Below are 19,708 nucleotides of genomic sequence, written 5' to 3' on the forward strand. Positions count from 1 at the left end.
GGGACAGAGGTGAGGGTGGAATTTAGGGTTCAATTATTCCCCCCCCTCCCCCCTCCCCCCGTGACATATCAGACTCCTCTCCTGCTCCCTTCTCCTCTTTACTTACTCTCAATTTGATGCTTAGATCTTTTTTTAGTGAAGATGGGCTGTCTGCTCACTTAAAGGGAACCTGCCATGTGGATATTTGATTATAATCTAACTAATTATATACAATCATTAACTACTAAAAAGGGCCTTAGATGTATTCACTTACTGGTGTGACAGATGGTTATCTCATAATATACACACAAAGATGCCACATGCCGCATGCTAATGAGCTGATTCGAGTCCAGCGTGAGGTCATCGAGTCCAGCGTATATTTAATTTAGAGCTATAGCCACTCCCCTGCCCACCTGCTGCTGATTCCTATGGCAACAAACTGTCATTCAGCAGCAGGTGGGCGGGGAGAGTCAGGAGCTCATGAATATTCATGACTCATCATTATCAGCTGGAGATTTTCAATACAAGATGTTGGCAGATTAAAGAAAGTGACCCAGCATTTTGCTAAGAGAATCAATCACTTATTTATGTTGCCCTTAGTTAGGACACCATAAAACTGGTGACAGGTTCCCTTTAAGTATCAGATTTCATATGAGTCTCAAGGAAACGAGAGTGGGAGAAGGAGAAAGAAAGCAAATACAGGGACTGGAGACAGGCAGAGGCAGAGAGATGGACATAGAGGCTGCTGCTGATTTCTTAGTGATTTACTATCTGACATCACTGCTATCTTTACATCTAAGGCTACTTTCACACTAGCGGCAGCCTTCTCCAGCAGGCTGTTCCAGCAAGGAACAGCCTACTGGATCCACACTGCCACTAGTGCACCGTGCCGCCGGAAGATCGCTCCTGCCCCATTGACTATAATGGGGCTGGTCGGAGGTCCAGCCGCAGCATGGTAAACATGCCGAGAGGCAGCCTGAATAAAATTATGACATGTAGCACGGCGGCACGGTGAACTAGCGACAGCACAAATCCGGCAGGCTGTTCCTCTGCCGGAGAAGGCTGCCTCTAGTGTGAAAGCAACCTAATCTGATTAGTTCTTCATGTCCTGGGTATTGGCAGATATGAATTCAGCTAGACTCCACCCATGAGCTCAGAAAAATGCACAGCAGCTTATTAAAAAAAAAATGCCCAAAATGACACACTTTAAGGACATAACTAAATTCATAGTAGAATATCACTATATCCAGTATATGTAAGAATAAGTCATAACTAAGTATTAACAAGTTTAAATTTAAAGCCACCAAAGTCACAATTTTTTTGTCTGCTGTTATAATTTTTAACATACAGTAGTAGATGGTATTGAGGAAAAATATTGAAAATATGGTGCTAAACTCTTCGGGTTAGTGTTCAAAAAGATGTCAAACGGAGGTGATATTCTGCTAGCACAAAAACCTTATCAGCACTTCTGACAGTAATGGTGAATGCTCCAATATGAGAGAATGAGAATTCCGTACATGAGCACAGTTTATTAATCTGTGAGCTGATCACATGATAAAGATTTTAGAAGAGATCCTGAAAACCATGAGCAATTGATACAGAAAGTATATTGGATTTTTTTTTTACTTATCTTTTTAAAATGTATAGCATGTATTTGTTGAAACAGGAATGTCCAAAGCAGTTGCCTGATTTTAATTTTAAAACCTCTAGTATGGAATTGTCAGTTAGTAGAGAGGGCAATGGTGTCCCAATTTAAACTTTTATCCATTACTGAGAGACACGCTCAGTTTTAAAGAGCTTATCTTGCCCTGGAGGACTCAGGATGTCCATGGATGATCCAGAAAATCCACTCATTTGGCAATGGCAGAACAGGGGTTCAGTTGTTAGCACTTTTGCCTTGGAGGGCTTCAGTTTTGGGTTTGAATCCAACTAAGGACAACATGTTCTCCCCCAATGCATTTTCTGGATTTTTTGGAAGAAATTCAACTTACTCATAGCCTGATATTTCTGCAATCGATGTTACAGAGTCTCTGTTAAAGAAATAGTTTAACCTTCAGGTAGTGCACTCAAGGGAGTGACACAAAAGGCCAACACATTTTTTTTGCAGCACTCAAAAGTGTAGTAATATGAACAGAATCAATGAAGTAAAAAAAAAAAACTATAATGCCCTTGCCCTGTCATAGAGTACTGTACTTGCCTAACTGGCTTCAAAAAGGTATCACAAGACTGGTAGCCATCCTGTATGATAAGGGTTAAATATCTAAGACAGTGAGCTTATCAGAAGCTACTACGATCAATCTCTTTCTCAGGCAGCACTGTTTCCATCCATTAGGTTAAACAGCTACCATGGGAGTCCTCTGTTAACTCTAAAAGGAAGAGCGGCAGGACTTATTGTTCTTCAGAATTACTTTACCTTCTTAAACTACATCTATTAAATGGTCTCATGAAGAAGGCTCTGGAAACAAATATTAATTTCAGATACTTTATACAAGGCATCCATATGGCATCTTTACAGCTACTTATTAATTGGACCATATTAACTATTAAACATCATTAAATGTGAAACAATGCATGAAAAGTTTAACAAATACAGCAGCTGAGATGAACCATCCTAAGGGTGGAATTAAACTGTCCTATACTGTATTAACCAGTGCTGGTCCATGTAATTAAAAAAAAAGAGGTGCCTTAGCATAAGAGAGTCACAAGTCTTATCCAGAGTACAGTACATCTGTCAACTGAATATGCTTTTCCGTTTAGGGACAGGTTCACTCTCCTATTAGCCTAAATAGTACAATACTTTATTTGTACTGCTTGGGCTAACAGTAGAGCAGACCTATCCCTGTATTAGTCTGCTCTTGCGGTACATAGGACAGCATATTCGGGAAGCAGGTCCACTATAATATGTGTCTATGCTTGCTTGATGCCTATTATGGACTGCCTCTAGCAGGCATAAGGATATAATTTATAACCATTTTAAATCAAATATATGCGTCATTAAATCCTTTGCTTTAGTTGTCCTCAAAAATTGGCAACCAAAAATCTATGAATAATTCTGTCCTGATAGTTTGACTCTAAGACATTTAAAGGGAATCTGTCGCTAGTTTTATGGGCAGCATAAGCTTGTTATGGATCCCTTAGCATAATGCTAGGTCATTTTCTTTAGCTGATCCAGCCATTTTGCTAAAATCTTGAATTGAACAGCTCCAGCACATGCTGATAAGTCCTGAATTTTCATGAGCTTCTGGCTTTCTCCACCCCTTATTACTAATTTAGTTGTCAATCAGTGGCAGAAGGTTGGGAAAGCCAGAGGCTCATGAATATCTGGACTCTTTAGGATGCGCTGGAGCTGTTAGAGCCCAGCAGCGTAAAACCAACACATTCGATAGCTTTAGGTTAAGCAGTTTTTTGGCCAATAGCCATCTCTTCCAAGCTCCTCCTACACATAAAAGCTCTGCGTGGATGTACCTTGATCCATACACCATGACAACATTTCATTTCTTCCTGTTTCTTTTGTGGGGATATGGTACACTCATGACCACAACCATGAAGCTTAGACCAAGGTTGAATGGGGAGATGGAAGGAAGTCACTGCCAGTAACCTTTGCCAGACCCTGGATTGGGCAGTTAAAATTCACACCCGATCCATCTCCCTCCCAACTGACACTTATCTAATGTGTATGGCCGGCTTTGCTTACCTGGAAATGATAGCAAACAAGTATTTCCTGCATGTATAGCACAACTGGATTCTATTTAATTATTTAGTACAATATTTTTGTGTGTGTATGCTATAGGACAATAATGTAGAACTAGGGAGATCTGTATGTTGGCATGTATGTGGCATTTGTCCGCTTATCACATGTTGTTGAAACATTTTCCCTTCATTAGAAGACACTATTGATTGCCTCTTTTCCTCAGTGCTCTTCTCCTGCTTTCTCATTCTTTCCCAGCCAGCCATAACCTTTGTGGTCAGGTTCAGTGATATTCTTGCGTCCTTGACGCTGTCCTTGATCTGCCAGTTGTATAAGACCTAGGCACAGCATCTACTTCATGCCAGCTAATGTTTAAACCTGGCAGTCTCCTTTAAGTCCCAAGAGAATCCGGCAGCAGCCAAGCTCCATGATTTCATTTCACACCATCTAAATGATTTATCTAAGTCGCTGTATGGGCCAGGATTCAGAACCACCTTTTAAGGTCCTTAGAAAGGGGCATTGGTTTGGCTAATTGTGATTATTTGTCATTTTTGCCTACATAAATACAAGGAACGGCTTTGGCTCTAAAACTGCAGAAGACATTAGTGTTATTTCGAAATAATGGACATGTATGGGCAGGAGTTTTAGAGGCTGCTTAGCCAATACATCTGGAAGGATTAATCATTTAAAATAAATGATTTGAGCAGGATTGTGACTAAGCAATAAAATGAATGCTGATTTTCTTTCACTGAAAAGACGACAATGTCACAGTACATTCTAGACACTAAAGAGAAAAGATTTTTCAAGAAGCATTGGAATTGCATTATAGAACTACATTCTTATTTACTTTTGATTTAGAGAGTTAAGTTTTATGTTTTCATTCAGATTCATTCATACTCCATGACAACTTCAAATTTTTTTTTTTTTTTTTTTTTTTGTAAGTGGGGATATGACTCATTTGTTCTTTTAAATATGACACCCTCAGGACCCCAACCATGAAGCTTAGATCAAGTGAAGGCAAGAGGTAATAAGTAAGAGGGCAATAGATATCATTTAAGGCATTGTTCACATCTGCCCTGAAGTTTCTGTGTTATTTTCCATAAATGCAACACTATTTATTCTGGAAAAGTGACAGCTACCATGAAGAATCCTGATAGATATACACTTTATGTGTCAATGGGTGAATTAGACACCATTGGTGTCCATCACATGCCATATATACCTCTCCTTCATTTTATACTGGTTATATACTGGTTATGTATCCTTCTCACAATATCACAAAGGCTACATAAAAAGGGGTGCCTATGCTGATACTATTCTGGTGTTAATGGAACTAAACTAGAGCGCCATGAATAGGTGTAAATGATTTTCTGTAAAATCTTGTGGTCATCCAGATCTGAGAGCTAGTGGTTGGCACAAACCTGGCATTACTTAAGGGTGTAGACTGAAGGATAATGCTTAATTCAGAAAATATATTATTATTATTATTCATAATAATCTATTTCTCATGATTCTGATTGTCTCCTGTCCTACCTCCTTTTTAAATGTTAGTGTACAGTAAAATGTACAGCAACCTTATGCAGTATCCCAAAAACAGAGAGAAAATGGTGCACAGCACCTGCTAGACTGCATTCAAAATGATGACAGCTTATAATATACATAATATAGTATTATCAGGGAAAGCAAGGTCAATTATTACCATATTTCAGAAACTCATACTGCATATAAATGTATCTTTACAAGAGAAATACAACATATAACTAAAAAAAAGCTTAGTGGGTTAAGAATTGAAAAAAATGTGTCCCCTTCTTACGTTAGTTCCCAAGTCTAATGTTCTATAAAGCAGTCAATATCTTCTGCTGTTTTCTTTCATTAGAGTCAGGTTTCCCATTGTAGAGTTAGGACAAGAGTAAGGTTGGTGAAAATCAATGACAGCTCCCTGGCAAGGAGCCTTCACACAGAGAAGCCTGTATCACAGTTCAAATCAAAGCAGCACAGCCGTCACCAGAGCGCCCGCCCTGTGCCCTCATCCTGCTGCAAAGGCACATAGGAGCAAATTAATCCAGCCGCCTCTTGGTACCAGGGAAACGGGTTCAGCACAAACACTGATATAAAAAAGGAGCTCATTGTAATTTGCAGTATAAAAGACAATAGAATTAGGAGTAAAATTAACTTTTTTCCTCTCCAGATGTCTTGTACTTCAATTGAAGTATTTTATGAGACTCCTGAGAAATCTTGGTTCTGTAGTTTATTCAGATGTCTTTATTACAAAGGTGTGTTCAAAATTTGACATATAGAACAATTTCTCATTGCTATTCCCTTAACTTAAGTATTGTTGGTATTAAGTATCAATTTTTGGTTTTGTATTTTCATTTTTAACTCCCCATGTTCTGAAAACTATAACCTTTTAAATTTTCCGTTCAGATAGCCATATGAGGGTTTGTTTTGTGGGACAAGTTGTATTTTTTAAGGACACCATTTAATTTACAACAAAGGAGAGAAAAGAAAAAAAGAATGCGGCGCTCACCCAAAAATACTCTTTGCAGATTTATTCACATAAAAAGGTCAGCGTCATGCGGGCAAAACACAGCTAGAAGGTCGCCTTCTAGCTGTGTTTTGCCCGCATGATGCTGACATTTTTATTTGAATAAAGCTGCAAAGCGTTTTTTTTGGTGAGCGCTGAATTGTGTTTTTTTACTTTTTGATTCCGTCACGGCACAGAAAATGTTTTAAAATATTTAATAGTTCAGACATTTTTGGCAATACCTGATATGTTAATTTTTTTATTGTTTATATATTTATATAAACAATAAATATATATTTAGATTATAACATTGGGAAAAGGGGGTGATTTAATCTTTTAATATTAAACCAAACTGATTGGAGCCCCACAATTTCGCTGCGGGGGTCTGATGAGACGGCAGAGAGAGCCGCATCCGTCTGCTTTACCTCACAGATGCCATGATCCCAGCATCTGAGGGGTTCAATGATGGGGTTTGGTGTGATCATTGTTCTCCATCATTGTAGCCGGGTGCCAGCTCTATTATACAGCCGGCACCCACCGTGTATAGAAAGGGCTCACTGCAGCAGCCTGCTACATGCACTACCTCAGCTACCATGATATAACAGTATGTATGTCACGGTGGCTGAAGGGGTTAAAGGGATACTGTGCTTTTTTCATGTTGGGTTCTTATAAGTCAATGCTGAATGCTAACCGTAAAGATCATCTGGGATAACAGCCTTGAAAGACAAATTTAGTACTGCAACATCTCTAATTGATAGAATTACTGTAACAAATTGTAAGAAATATAGAGAATGATATTATAATAGTAAAATGTTCGACATTACCAAGTCAACAAATAATTGAAAGTGTAACCGTCATGTTTTCATAAAAAAAAACAATTTTAGCATATGTTACTGCTGCAGCATCATTATGCATAAAGCAATCTTTAGTTCCTTCACATACCACTGTTTTCCTTGAGTTTATCCATTAGTTACGGCTGTTTAAACATTTACAATAGGAGTACCTTCTCAAGATGGCTCCTCTGCCAGTTCTCTGAGGCCAAAACTGCTTTCCCTCACTTCACATACACACTTGCTGTAGTCAGCAGCTCCCTGCCAGCCTATCAGATTGGATTACTGAGAGACATGTCTCCTCACTCTGAAGCCTAAGGCTAGTTTCACACTTGCGGAAGGACGGATCCAGCAGGCTGGACTCCCTGTCGGATCCGTCCTTCCGCTGTTTCGCTGTATCGCTGGACCACCGCTCCGTCCCCCTTGACTATAATGGGGACGGGGCGGAGCTCTGGCGCAGCACGGCGGTGCACGGCAAAAGCTGCCAGACTAAAAAGTCCTGCATTTCTGACTTTTTAGTCCGGCGGCTTTGGCCATGCACCGCCGTGCTGCGCCGGAGCTCCGCCCCCGTCCCTATTATAGTCATAGGCGATACGGTAAAACAGCGGAAGGACGGATCCGACAGGGAAACCAGCCTGCTGGATCCTTCCTGCTGCAAGTGTGAAACTAGCCTAACGGTCCATTCACACGTCTGCTAAATGGGTCCATATCTGTTCCGCAATTTTGCGGAATGGGTCCAGACCTATTCAATTTCAATGGGGCCGTGAAATATATGTCCGCATCCGCACTTCCGTTCCACGGCCCCACAAAAAAAATAGAACATGTCCTATTCTTGTCCGCAGTCACGGACAAAATAAAAGGCATTTCCATTATAGTGCCGGCCATGTGAGGTTCGCGTTTTGGGGACTGCAAAACAGTTGAGGACGTGTGAATGGACCCTAATGCAGGCATGCAGTGTGAAGGACTGACCCTCTGTCTATCTGTTTTCTTAGCCGGAGACAGACAAGCCATAGCAATTGTCTTTTAAGGGAGCAGTGGAAAGGGACAGAGGACATTAATGAAAGCTGTTATTATAAGGTAATTACAGATCTTTCGACAATCATTGACAGACTAACTCAGGTATACATGCCTAGCTCTAATAAAACAGAAAATGTAATAAAAATATGACAGTTAAACCTTAAGGAAGTTATGAACCATTGTGGAAAGTATTGTATATCACATTAGGTAGATGGATGGAAAGACAGGTAAGATAAATTGGTTTTTACAGAACTATCTGTGATGGAAATCTTTCTGTGATTGGTTTTACACTTCTGTTACTGACATGCTGATTGCAATTACTTTCTTATGTCATGATAATTAATAATACCCATGATACTCCACCCGTAGAAGTTTTCAATATACTATCTTTTCATCTGAATGAATATAGGGGGTCATTTATTAAGACTGGCATTTTAGATGCTGGTCTTAATAAGCCCTTTTGCTGTCGGTGGACCTGCCAAAGTTATACGCCAGCCTAAATATAGCTTTGGTGTATCCACTGCTGGTCTAAATGTAGGCTAGCTTCCTTGCTGGTTTAAATTTAGACAATTTTTCACATCTACAACAGGAACAGAAAAAGACAGAGGCAGGTTGAGGACAGGTAAGGGCACAGGGCCTGCTCTCGGGCCATGCCAACTAAGGGTTGTGTCTGACGAACCCACCAACTCTTGGATGGGGGTGTCTGATGTCACTTGGGACAAAGTGGATGACTGAGTCAACCATTTTAGAACCGCTGGGTTGCTGGTCAAGACACGACTGCTAGATGACACTGGGAGCTCAGGCCTCTCGAAGTGACTCCTGCTGCCATACCCCCTTACTCTGCTGTGACCTGTGCCAGAAACATTTAGGCCTCTGCCCCTCCCCTGTCCAGGGCCTGTCACTTCTCTGTCTGAATTACTGTTAGATCAAATAAGTAAATAAAAAGGAAATTATTATACTCCAAAAAAAGGCTGTAATTTTGTCACTTCACCACACAATGACAAATAATATTATTTTTTTACACTAATACACGCCAAAAAAGGCTTTGGAATATATAACCGAACGGCAAATAATATATATTTTTTGCCACTAATACATGCCAAAAAGGGCTGTAATTTTCTCACTTGACTACACAATGGCTAATAAGCCCTTTGTATCCCACTTATACATGCCAAAAAAGGCTTTAGAACATATAACTGCACCGCTGAATGGTAAAGAATACTTTTTTGCCACTAATATATGACAAAAAAGGCTTTAGATTAGAACATATAACTATACTGCTGAATGGCAAATAATACTTTTTTTTGCCATTAATACACACCAAAAAGGGCTTTAATTTTCTAACTTCACCTCACAATGGCTAATAAGCCCCCTCCCCCCCCCACTAATACATGCCAAAAAAGGCTTTAGAACATATAACTGCAAAGCTAAACGGCAAATAATAAAAAATGTTGCCACTGATGCATGCCAAAAAAGGCTTTAGAACTTATATACACGTCAAAAAGGCTGTAATTTTCTCACTTCAGGTAAGTCACCACCAGAGATGTTTGCAAGCTGCCCTCTCCCCACTAAAAATGCATACAGGTTAGGGTCCATTCACACGTCCGCAAGTGTTTTGCGGTCTGCAAATTGCCAATACGCAAAACACGGACACCGGACATGTGCGTTCCGCATTTTGCGGACCGCACAAGGCCGACACTTTAAATAGAAATGCCTTTCTTGTCCGTGTCTACGGACAAGAATAGGACATGTTCTATTATTTTGTGGAACAAAAGTGCGGATGCGGACAGCACACTGTGTGCTATCCGCATCTTTGCGGCCCCATTGAAAATTAATAGGTCCGGATCCGTTCCGCAACGTTGCAGAACGGATCCGGACTCATTTTGCGGACGTGTGACGGTTAATCTTAATTAAGTTCGTAGGTTTATAGTGGAGTCAGGAGAGATAGCCATTGTCATTTAAAAGGTGTACGGACAGCTTTAGACATTGCAAACAAGAGTATGTGTGAGATGCTATAGTCATGAGAGTCAAGCTTGCCCTGGGCAAGAGACATTCTTAAAGGCTATGTACACCTTCGAGGACAATTTTTTTAAATTATTGCATTGTACTCATTATGAGCTAAAAATATCTATTTATTAAAAATGTTGAGCTCTTTTCTCTGTTATAGCACTGAGGTTCTCTACTAGCCTGCTGTCTGATTTCACTCTGTTCTGTCAGGCAGCTCAGCTGACGGCTCCTTATCTCTGACCTTATAAACACTCATTATAGATCAATTCTTATCATACTGATAAGAATGTGGCTTAAATAAGTATATATGACCTTTTAGTAATTCACAAAGTGAAAATAGAAAGTATGATTCACACAGCGAGAAAGATAACCCTTTGTGACAGAACAGCTCAATATTTTTAATAAAGACCATTGGAAAAAAGATTTGTAGCCCAAAATGATAAAAATGCAGTCATATCAAAATTGCCCCGAAGGTATACATAGCCATAAACCCCTCTTAAATATGACTTTGGAAAAGTAGAAACATAGAAACATAGAATGTATCGGCAGATAAGAACCATTTGGCCCATCTAGTCTGCCCAATATACTAAATACTGTGGATAGCCCCTGGCCCTATCTTATATGAAGGATGGCCTTATGCCTATCCCATGCATGCTTAAACTCCTCCACTGTATTTGCAGCTGCCACTTCTGCAGGAAGGCTATTCCATGCATCCACTACTCTCTCAGTAAAGTAATACTTCCTGATATTACTTTTAAACCTTTGCCCCTCTAATTTAAAACTATGTCCTCTTGTAGCAGTTTTTCTTCTTTTAAATATTCTCTCCTCTTTTACCTTGTTGGTTCCCTTTATGTATTTAAAAGTTTCTATCATATCCCCTCTGTCTCATCTTTCTTCCAAGCTATACATGTTAAGGTCCTTTAATCTTTCCTGGTAAGTTTTATCCTGCAATCCATGTACCAGTAGAAGACACTCTCTCTGAGGTTACTCATGAGAGAAATATATGTAGATAAATCTAAGCACAAAAAACATATGTAAACATTAAACTTATTAATGGGCAAAACCTATTGAAGGAAACACCTGCCTCCAAATACAATATGTCAAGTTTGCCTGGTACTTACGTGTTATGAAGCACACACCAGCCGCAATGTGGATCTCCAGAGCCCAGACAATCACTGCATGTAGTATACTGACCACAAGACTCAACCGGGACCCTTGTTAGCTGCAGAATAAGGGTAGAAAGAAATCACAAAATTGTAATACATGAGAATTTTATTAAATATGGCAATTGTATAAAATACCATAATACACGGCTTGCAAAAGTGTTAAAGAAAATGTGTAATGTTCAAAAGTGAGCTACTCCATCACACTCCTTGTAAGAAAGGAGACCAACATTAATACAAGATGTCCCCCCCCCCCCTAACTTTATAACACTGCTATGATTTTGGCAATGGAGCATCCTCTGCTGCATAGTAAAAAAGGAGGGATGTAACCAGAGCAACCAGATGTATCCATAATATGGATAGATCATCAGTTAAAACAAAGTACAGAACCCCTTTAAGCAAAAAGCATAGATGTAGTAGGCAATAACAAATGCTCGGCGGCACCAAATCAGAATATCATATGTCCTTCCACAATCTGGGGGGTTCCAGTGCACATCCATGAATCCAGGAGGGAAAGCAAAAAACAGCTATCCCTGGGCTAGATAATGATGTGGTATTGAAGGACCGGGTAGGCAAAGAACTGTTGCTGATATTGCCCTACAGGGGGGTGCTATTCTGTCCCTGATAGCCTAACCACAGACCACCCGCCCTGATAAGAGCGACCCCGTCCGGAAACTTACCCTATATAAAAAATTGCCCTAGTAAGGCCCTGGTCCATAGGCCCCTGACTTCTAGGTGATCACTATATAGATCTATGTGTTTTTGACTCATTATAAAAGTATATTATAAGTATATTGCACCCCTCTGTGTATCACACATATTGATAGCACACCTATACTAGTCCTTTAAATTACTTTTGTGGCCCTATTAGCTAGCGTTTGGTGTCCCTAACAGCCTGTCCCTGCTCCACACAGCAACCTCTCCCTACACTGGCAAAACACTGAATGTAAAATGGCGGCCAGATCAGGTTTATTTACAAGGTAGGGGGTATGCCCATGTGCTGAAATGTCTCAATTGGCTGTCCTGCACCACCTGATGGATGTATCAAGGATCAACGTTCTTCATAATGTAAAAGAATATGGCGGGCATGAATTTCTCCATATGTTCGCATGTTCTGTGAATCGCGAACACTCAAAGTTCGCCACGAAGCGACCGCCGGGCGAACCGCAAGGCTATCTCTATTAGTCAGCATACCTTACAATGGCAAATGCAAAAAGTGAAGCAATCCAGCACTGTTCATGAGTAGTGTAGATTGCGAATTTTCCATGCAAATGGTTTATCAGCTGAAAAATAAGGCAGATGCTGCTCATTTGCATGTCTTTCCCATATGCCCATGTTTATGCAAATGCGTTTTTACATGACAAAACTGTATAGAAAGGTTATTGAATATTATGTTAATGATATTGATCTAGGTGCGCAGGGCCACCCAAGCCATCCAACAGATCTGAAGTAACTTTGAGGCTTACTGGCTCTCAGTCAGAAGAGAGCTGGTTTAGAATGTCCCATAGTGCACAAGGTTGCCATTGTAAGGTATACTGACTAAGCCTGTCATCTGTCTCATGGATAGATTGATGGCTTGCACATACGTGGCTTTTGGCATATAGCGTTTGTGTGGTTGTCTATTGTATGGCGTAGATAATAGGAGTCAAAGACGAATCCAGCTATCCTCTTAATGCTGTTTCCAAACCATTTTGATGGGGTTTCCATCAATTTCTAACCTTTTTTTGTGAACCAGACACCCTTTTCTCTTCCGAGCAGGGGGTGCCTGGGGTTCTCCCATTGACTTCCATTGTGCTTGGTAGAGCACTTGAACATACCAATGTGTTTGGCCCAAGCACACGAGTACTTTGGTGCTCGATCAGCACTATTGACATCCATTTCTATACTGTGCTTCAGAGCTGTCTGATCAATTATCCATATGTGAAGTTCTCCTCATAGTACAAGCCTCTAATACCTAGTAATTGAACAGCAATATACAAGTCCGTACTGCAGTTATATATCGTATATTTCATACTACGCTGCTCATTCACCATCATCTTTATTGGCAACTAAATAAAGGATATCATTACTTAATGACAAGCGAGAACGTGTTTTCAGGCCCTACTTCATGCTGAAAGCAGATAGCAGGCTATACCCACTGTCTCATTAGTTGGCTGCTCTTATTACCATTGCTTGGGTCTGTCTGTCTGTATTGATTAGATTCCCTTTGGCTGATGGTCTGGATAGAATGAGGAAGCCTCAGCGGGAGCTACTCTGTGAGCTCACGTCTTGCTGCATCTCAGCAAAATCTAATCTCTGAAGGCTGCTACCTTCATCAATAGCAAATCTGTTTTAGATCTGCCCTGCTTTACCACTTTTGCATCACCTATGCTTCTGTTCTGTGACAATAACAATATACAGTATCATCTGTGTTTAGTATAAAATAGAGTATATGCCTTAAGCCTATCAATCACGTGTCAGTTGGTCTATTCTTGATTTTATTCCAAGCGATTTTAGATTTTATTATAAAGATCAATCAGATTTAGGATGGCCATACACAGACTACTGTATCTGACCTTTCACTGGTCTTAAAAGGGAATTCATCATAAGATATCTGCAACAATAGCAATTTTCTGTGCCAGATATTGTGCATTGGTGCAGATAAAGAGGTTTTCCGGGAATACAATATTATTGGCCTATCCTCAGGAAGGTGCTGGCCACAGAAATGAGTGGAAGTTGGGTGCAACAAGAGCAATGCTGACACCCTCATTGCATCAAAAGCCTAATTTGCATCTTAAGAAAAAGTATAACTCAGGAATGGAGCCTCAGATCAACAAAATACACACAGTGTTTTAATCAGGTGAACCACAGCTATGTGTCTATGCAAACAGTTTAATAGGGGGGTCGCTGGTGGCGGATTCCTTTTCAGGTTATCCGGCACAATTGTAAAAATCTATAGTAGATTGCCCCAACTACTACATGTTATTCATAATGCTGATATCTATTTATGTGACATGGGAGGGGGTGGGTTGGGCCTTTGAACCATGTGAAGCTAATACCCTGCAGTTTGGAAATTTATTCAGAGACCATTATCTAAAGCAGTGATTCCCAAAATTGAGCAAATTACCCAAAATTGGGTTAAAGCGGTTGTGCAACTTTTTTAGCAGACCTCACAATTTAGCTGGACCTATGATGGTGAACGTACTTACCTGGTCCCGCCGCTTAGTTCCGGTACCATCACTCTATGGCTGCTTCCACAGGTCCCAGATGTCTCGGAATCTAAATCCTGTTGATGGAGGTCATGTGATCACTATAGCCAATCACAGGCAGCAGCAGTGACCTGTCACCCATGCAGTAAGTGACCAGTCATTGGCTGCGGTGGTCACGTGACCTCTGTCAACAGGATGTTCAATACCTGGCCGTGCAGCAATGGAGCCAAAACTGAGCAGTGGGACCAGGTAGGTATGATCACAGCTGTGGGTCTGGCAACTTTGTGAGGTCTGTTAAAAAAAAAAAAGTTTAAAGTCACACAACTCCTATAAAGAGTTTTTTTTTGGAGGGGAAGTGACACATATATCCATTATTGTTCAGTCACAATAGGGACATTTATATTGACCTGATAAAAGGTAATTTGTTGAAATGAAAATAAGATCATTCAGTGATTATTATTTTTTTTTATAATATTAGGAGTGGGCTGTTAAATCCATTGGGTAATACGGACTTTCTCACATGTGGATTTGGATAATGAATGACCTTACTGTGGCCATTGATATGGTAAGGTAACCTGCGCAAAACTCAAATCTGTACAGTTCTTCCAACCTATACTGGCACCTTCTTTATTCCATATACATGCAGATGAAGTCCAGAAAGAACAAACCAAATACGACTTCAACTACAGTTGTTTCTTTTAAATGACTGCTATTTGTAGAAGCAATATATTTCCCATTGTTAGTATTGTGGCCGAGGGAATATATACAAACATCACATTTTATGAAGGAATTGTGCAGTATTCATTTATACTGTGGTCCCAAATTACCTAATTTATGGCCAACTCCATAAGCAAAGCATGCTGGGTAAATACATGAACATTTACAATGAAGTTACAGTATACTTTAGAAATAATAGTAGTGTCCAGAAGTTCTTGCAGTGTTGTCAGATGCAGAATATGAATTACTTAAATTGGTTACTAGGAAATTACGCTGAGCTAATAAACCTGTGCACTTATTTAATCTATAGCAATCATCTTTTTCCCTAGTGTTAAGAGTCAGAAGAATACAAGACACAAGCTCAGAAATCATCATTCTTACAAAGAACTAGCTCCTTCTTTTCACATTCTGTAGCCCTCTATGCTGCTGCTCATCAGTGATGAGCGGCAGGGCCAATATTCAAATTCACAAAATTTTGCAAATATTTGGGCGAATGTTCATCATATATTTGCGAATTCGAGAATTTGTGATCTCCAGTCATTATATTCTGGATTGGGAAATTCGTCAATTGGAAAATTTGCTATAAAAAAATAAAAATTGTGATACAAAAATTTACGATCAACACTACTCCTAAAGTCAAAGATATTTCAGCCTTCTCAAGAAGCAAGAAGCAGTGAAGGATCATGGGTTCATCATGGGTACTGATGAAAAAAAAAAAAAGCTAGAATATTCGCGATTACGAACATATAGAACTATATTCTGGATATTCCTGTATTCTCGAAGTGCCAATATTCGTGATAAAAATTTGCGATCAACACTACTGCTCATGCCAGAGTTAGGGCCATTGTAGTGCGTGATGGAAATGACAATGAAAGGGTCTACGAAATGCAGAAGAAAACAAAAAAGACACACAATCCCTTCCATTCTACTGCATGCTGCTTTTGATTATGCTTTCATACCAAGGAGCACTTCCAGTAAGTCTGCATACAGGACTGGTCTCTTTAAAGAGATTCAGCACCGTGCCTAAGCCCCCTCGGTAGCAGAATGTCTTTTGCAAATGAAGCACTACATGATGACCATTCAGATGAATGGTTGTCCATATAATAGAAGGATGGTTCTCCATTCTGACTCATAGAGGGGAGTTCCAAAAATTCTATGACATTCACATGCTCTAACAGGGCAGATGATCAGGGGTTGCCTTCATGAGACAACGTAAGTGGTGCATGTAAAGTAATATCTACAGAAACTTAAGACCAGTAAAAAATAAGTGTTTGCAAATTCATTTAGCTTTAAGACACCAAGCTGCCTTATATGATGCCTCTTAGACTTAGTTATGTAGTATTCAATAAATTATGATGAGAGTATATTTCAAAAGGAAGGCAACCACATGTCATTGAATTATGAGCTATATCTTTAAAACTTGGCCAATTTAAAGAGCGTTTCATTCAAACATCTCTCTTGTAAGGTGTATTAATTACTGGCATGCAGAAAATAATCTTCATGGGTTTGAACTGAACAAAGTGTTTTTCTGTTGAGTTATGCACTACTCCCACTCTACTCTCTTACTTGTGAGAGCGTCTCGCTCCTAGAGTTATGTTCAACTAAACAGCAGGTCTTTTAGCTGGGGACAACCAGGGTGAACAGCTGCAATTTTCTTTTCAAAACTCCTACAAAGCATTTTTTTTTCTTGAAAAGGCACAAGAGAATGTGTAAAGTAGAAAAATGCCCTGAAGATATTATATTCTACAAATGGCAGTGTAATAATAATAATAATGCATTAAATGGTATTGAGGCCTATTGTTCGAGACATTCTGCAAACATTTGTATATCAATTTAATTAAGGTGGCTGTCAGGTTTTATAAAATGGAATAAAACATGCTTTTAACACAACCTGGGAGGGTGTGGTAGTGGTAAGGGTATCCTGTACTGTGTGTGGAAAAAAGGGCTCTGAAAAGATCTCAATTTAGATGAGATCTTCATGGACCAATGTACTACTACCCTTTTCATGGCACTGACTTGCTTATTGGTTACTTATATGTAAATCAATGCATGCAATTGTCCTAGATCTCTCATTGTTATGGCAGTGGGTGTGAAACTACTGTGTCAACCAACAGACTTGGCTTTGGGCTACTTCTAAGGGAATTATCCTGGCAGTCCCTGGTATTAAACCCTGTACAGGGATCTGGATTTCACTGCAGGGGAACCACCAGGCCACTACATCCTGCAGTAGACTTTGTTTGATGGACAGCTGACCCACCGAGAGCAGAGATTCCGGTGCAGAGCACTGAAGGATCAGGTAAAATTGTAGTCAGGTACAGGCCAGGGTCAGGGCAGGTAGATTATAAGCAACATGGTAAACAGTCCAATGTCAGGACGGGAAGTGAAGGATCAGCACGGAAGTCGAGCACAGGTCAGGTCAGGCAACAGAGAGTCAGAATCCAGTAAACAGGCAGAAGACCAGTACAAGAGCAGATAACAGAACAGCACACCTTTTCAAAAGCTTATCAAGCTATAAACTTATTGATCAGGCATCCTCCTCCCACAGGAGAATGTTCTTAAGGAACCCCAAGGTAGCCAGCCATAGGCTGGAGCAGATTAGGGTGCATGCGCTTGCCCTTTATAAGCCGCAGGGTGCACATGCCCTACTGGCACAGGAGGAGAGAATTTGGCAGCAAGCAGACCTCAACCTGCATGAAGGGGAGAGCATGAGGTGGATGAAGAAACTGTGGACTGGTAAGCAGAGCAGCGATCACAGCTTTTATTTTTCCAGATGAGTTTAAGAAATGAAAGCTGATTTCTGTTTGTTATGGGCAAAAAGGCAGTTATATATAAAACTTTTTCCATGTTGTTTTCCTGAGAGCTTTATATATAAGGAAGCTAAGTTAGAACAGTTTATCAGTAAGGGTATATCTTCACGGGCAGTGAAGCCATGGCACAATCCACATACAGTGCGTTACATGGGTATTTTCTGTGGATTTCACCTTATGCAGTGTAAAGAGTCAAAACCAAAGTGGACAAAATGCAGATTTAAAATCCACATGAACTCACCGATAAAAACACTGAATATCACATGGTTATTAACAGTCCTGATTGTGACAGGATAATCCTGCATAACAATCTGCAAAAGGTCCAAAGTGGGCATTTTTGTGGTTGTTTCAGTCATTTTGTGAGCATTCTTGGATGGTCCCATGGGCAGGGCTGACATTTTTCTCTTTGTACTTATTAAATATCGATAAGTATTACTTATGCAGAAATTTCTAGAAGGGTTTTAGTTCGATGCCTTTGTTAAAACAAGTATTTTCAACTTATTGCTCTGCAGCTAGTGTGAAACTACAACTCTCAGTATACCCAGACTGAATGAGCACATTAGAAGTCATAGTTTCAAAACAGCAGGAAATGCCCTAGGTTGAAATCAGCTGCTTAAAGGTGGATTCACACATTGGATTTGGAATCCTCACTGACTTTGTATAACTAAGTACTTTACAATGTTAGTAAATAAGGTTTTAACAACAAGGCATGCTGCAGATTCTCACATCTGTAGGAGGCCCTACCTCTTGTATAAATGCCACAGAATTTCACAGCAATGTTATCCATGCCATAAATGAAATCTGATGATCAAATACGCCCCAAAATCAACCATGAACCGTGGATTTTATTGAAGATTTTGTGCATAATTTTAGGCCAGTTTCACAGTATAATTGTTATGTGTACTTAAAGGTAAAGTGAAATGTGTCATATAATGAAGATGGAATGAGCTCAAGTAAGAAAGACAGCGGCTTCTGGTAACCACAGTGAAAAGAGCCAGAAAATTCAGAGGCCAGGATTCAACGTCAACTAATTAGCTTGGCTACAGTAGGGCAGCGAGAGAGCCAGAAAGCGAATTGCTACTCCCATGCATGACATGCAGGCTTTAGCCCTTCAGATTGGCGAATTCTTCAACACGGATATCAAGTAGGGATAACAAAAAAAAAAAAAAAAAAAGAAGAAGCTGAATGTGTTAGTCTGCAGCCACATGTCGGAAACAATATAACAAGACGCCTGGTAACTAGCAGAATTCTGAGCGGAATATAAGAGAAGATATGATCTCACAATGGGTTAATCTTTTTTTTCTTTTCCTGGAGTCCTTTCAGCAAGCTTCATTAATGTTTTATAATGTTAACATATGAGAATAATTGCTTTTCTCCCTAGCAGATATTGGCAACGATTGCCAAGAAAAATAGCGCATATAACGTCCCTTCTAGACTTCCAGACATCTCTTCTCCGTTAAGATAGTAATTCAAAGTTATGGTATGTTTTATTATCCAAATCTCTTCATTATCACCGTGAAAACAGCCTGAAGCTTTTGGTGTCAGGGCTGCTGGAACTGCTGCTCTGGTTATTCAGTTGGCTGAATCCTGTTAGGATAGTATTTACCCGAGCATACTGAGTGCCGGCTGTTAGTCGCACTGCCAGTCTGGATGGAACGCTCTGGCAGGCCCAGCCATTGGGGCATTGGGTCTAAATCAACCCACTCTTCAATAAAGATAAGGGAGGATTTTGCTGAATACACACAACGCTTAAGTGTAACGTTAAAGACTATATTGCATCTGAAAAGT

At 40.0% G+C, this 19,708-nt stretch overlaps 1 protein-coding gene across 1 annotated transcript in view; it reads right to left on the reverse strand.

Annotated features, from left to right (window-relative positions):
- PLXNA4 (plexin A4) overlaps positions 1-19,708 on the reverse strand; it is a 756,456-nt gene that overhangs the window by 314,568 nt on the left and 422,180 nt on the right. The window contains exon 5 of the mRNA XM_044279996.1: positions 11,167-11,267. Within this exon, the coding sequence (XP_044135931.1) occupies positions 11,167-11,267 (101 nt within the window). The remainder of the gene's footprint in view (positions 1-11,166; positions 11,268-19,708) is intronic.

Source organism: Bufo gargarizans, chromosome 2, assembly GCF_014858855.1.
Source record: "Bufo gargarizans isolate SCDJY-AF-19 chromosome 2, ASM1485885v1, whole genome shotgun sequence".
Taxonomy (NCBI): Eukaryota; Metazoa; Chordata; class Amphibia; order Anura; family Bufonidae; genus Bufo; species Bufo gargarizans.